Source organism: Zeus faber (assembly GCF_960531495.2).
Source record: "Zeus faber genome assembly, chromosome: 3".
NCBI classification, from domain to species: Eukaryota; Metazoa; Chordata; class Actinopteri; order Zeiformes; family Zeidae; genus Zeus; species Zeus faber.
In genome coordinates, this window is record NC_137190.1 from 11,691,242 (window position 1) to 11,694,468 (window position 3,227).

The 3,227-nt window shown below is 46.9% G+C and overlaps 1 protein-coding gene across 1 annotated transcript in view; it reads left to right on the plus strand.

Moving 5' to 3' along the window:
* The first annotated feature begins 1,997 nt into the window (after positions 1-1,997).
* Positions 1,998-3,227, plus strand: part of loxl1 (lysyl oxidase-like 1) — a 20,767-nt gene continuing 19,537 nt past the window's right edge. The window contains exon 1 of the mRNA XM_079997427.1: positions 1,998-3,227. This exon is cut by the window's right edge and continues 254 nt beyond it. Within this exon, the coding sequence (XP_079853553.1) occupies positions 2,365-3,227 (863 nt within the window). The 5' untranslated portion in view covers positions 1,998-2,364.

Below are 3,227 nucleotides of genomic sequence, written 5' to 3' on the forward strand. Positions count from 1 at the left end.
ATATTTCATTTCGGAACAAAACTCAAACATGTTGTGCTGAATTGAACGACGACTGTTCAGTGCTCCCATTGTTCATTGTCCATCACCAAATATGTGAACAATACATTTATTTTGTGTAAATAACTCCTCCCTGCAACATGATGTAATTGAATCAGAACTATGGTTTGTTTTCTATTTTTGTGAAAGTCGGTTGTTATTTTCCAATGCAGAATTTAAAAGAAAAACGTAATGTCATAGATGAAATTGTTGAGAGTTGAGCAGGAGGGAAGCACCTGTGAATTATACAATGGAAATCTGCTTTTTGTTTTCTCCAATTTCATTTTTGAATCAATTATTTCAATATATTGCAAATTTACTGAACAAACTGCCAAAATGATTAATCTTCATTGGTCCAAACATTACAACATATAATGAGTCGCGAACTATTTAATCTATATCCTTTAAAAATCTTAAATATATATATATATATATATATAAACATTGAAGGCCATGAAGTTAAAATGGGATATTGAAGGGCATGAAGGAATGATTTAGACACATTAAGGTGTTGTGAATAAAGTTATTTCACCCATTCACTAAATATTTAAAATATGAATTAGAAAAAAATTATATGTGTATATACGTATGTATATATATATACATATATGTATGAATCAACATGTTTTACTGGGTTTTGCTGCTGCAGCATTTATCAATCTCTCCCATCAAAGAATGTTGTTGTTTCCTTGGTCTGCAGCAGCAATTTGGCTGCGGACCCCCTCAGCGTCATGCCAAGGAAAACACCTCGTAATGAGCGGACTGATAACAGGAGGAAAATCTGATATTGTCTCGATCTGCAGCGCTGTGGCAAAGGCTCTGACACCCAGAAGTTGGAATGTGTTTACCCAACACTCTCAGATCAGGCGTGTAAATCAAGGTCTGGGAATGCGTTGCATGGCGGTTCGATGCCGTCCGCGCCGCACACACCGCGCAACACACACACAGTCTGGTCTTGTTGCAGAGCTCTATGTGCTACAAGACTTTTTTTGTATTCAGTGTTCTACAAGCCACATGGGAAATTAGGAGAGACGGGAGAGAGACGGGCTACAGCGTGTGTGTGTGTGTGTGTGTGTGTGCGTATGTGTGCATGTGTGCGTGTGTGTGCGTGCGTGTGTGCGTTTGTGCGTGTGCGTATGTGTGTGTGTGTGTGTGTGTGTGTGTGTGTGTGTGTGTGTGTGTGTGTGTGAGTGAGAGAGAGAGAGAGAGAGAGAGATCCATGTTATTATGTGTTTAGATTTGTCTGGAGGGACCAGTGAGGTCACATGGATAAAATAACAAGAGAAAATAAGAATGACATTGTTTCCAAACCGACCACATCTTTGAATTGACTGAACGCTCGGGCCTATGGGGAATGGACACATCCACATGCATTAAGCATTTTTAGCGGGATAATACCTATATTTTCATAAAAGTCAGTACACAAAGACCTAATGTCTACCAGCCCATACCTCAACCAGATTCATCTAATTATTATTATTTTTTGTGCAGATAAAATCCAACTTGCCAATGTTCTACATCCCAGCCACGCTCAGTAAAACACGTAGTTAAATAGAACCTGTGTGAATTGTCTGCATTCTGCAGTCTTTTTATTGAACGTCTTTGTGTAAGTGGCTCCCACTGGTAATTACACTTCAGATTTGAAAAAAAAAAAGCGGGGCAAACAAAAAAGTCTGCTTTCAAAAGACACCTGTAAGGTAAAATATGACAGGAATTCCAGCAATGGAATGTAGGTCCCAATTCTGAACCTGAGTGCCTTTGCAGATGATCGTGTTGACTCTGGAAGCCTCGCGGAGTGTACTTCTGAAGGCCAGGAAACAGAGCTAGCACTAGGGCCATGTGGGACTTCTTAAAAAAAAAAAAGTTTGAGAGCTTTTTTCACAGCCCATTGTAAGCAATCATAGAGGCAAATAGAAGGCTGCAGTCTCATAGCGCAGAGGCAGTTCTTTCCAGGACGCAGAGAGCAATGCTCAGTCCACCAGGGAAGTTAGCAGAGCGACCGGCACACAGGGCATATTCTCCCAGCGCTACCAGACGCTAAGGCTGCTGTGGTGGGGCCTCGGTAGAGCCCGCTCTCTTCCTTCTGGGTATGACTACTCCTGGATGCGCGTGCAATCCCCTCTCTCGCTTCCAGTGAAGACCTACGGATGGGCTCAACCGCTTGCTCATCCCTCAAAACTTCTACCGCTTCCACCCTCACGCCAGAGCTGTACTCTCAGGAAGGGGATACACATGCTTTATTGACAGAGCTGCCGGTGGTTGAGGTTTGACCTGCTCGTGAAGTGGAAGGTGTTTTCCTGTGCGGTGAACTGAGATCTTTGGGCCAGTATGCTGCCTGTTGTGGTGGCATGTTTGGTGTATTTCCTGTCGAGCACGGGGAAGGCTCAGGTTGCCACACAGAGTCGGGGGCAGATCAACAACCAGAGCCCGGGACAGGGGCAGGACAGCGCTGCCAGCCCCTGGAGGCAGGTGATTCAGTGGGAGAACAATGGACGGCTTTTCAGCCTGCTAAACAGTGGGTCAGAGTACGTGCCCGCTGGATCGCAAGCGCAGGACCAGGGTCCGAGGGTTGTTGTGGCCGATACTCGTCCACGCTCAACACGCAGACCTCAGGGGGGTAACGTTCGGAGACAGGCTCCATCCCGAGGAGGCTCAGACACTGTTCGAGGGCAGGCCAGGCACCCCTTTGGTTTTGGACAAGTGCCTGATAACTGGAGACAGACCCCGGGGAGCACAGGTGGCAGCCGCTTTCAATCATCCACCAACACCCGCTTCAGGCCAAGCACGGGCTCTTCATCCTCCTCATCGTCTTCTTCCTTCTCTTCATCATCTTATAATGCGCCGGCCTATCCACAGTACCCTTTCCCTCAGCAGCCGCCGTACTCATCTGTGCCGTATGACCCAAGTTTTGGAGAGGGACCGGTCAGGAACTACGAGCCGCCCTTTCAGCCACTTCCCCCAGGTGGCGGCTATGGTGGTGGAGTTTATGGGGGTGGAGGGGGGTACACTGGAACATACGGAGGTGGCCTGGCCCCTGTGGCCCCTGTGGCCCCGGGCTCCCCAACCGAATACACTGAAGATGGCTACCGTTTTTACCAGCCATATGGCTACGTGCCCAATCCTGCAGTGCAGCCACGGGCTGCCCAGCCACACTTTGCGGATGGACTGGACCGCAGATACACCCACAGTCT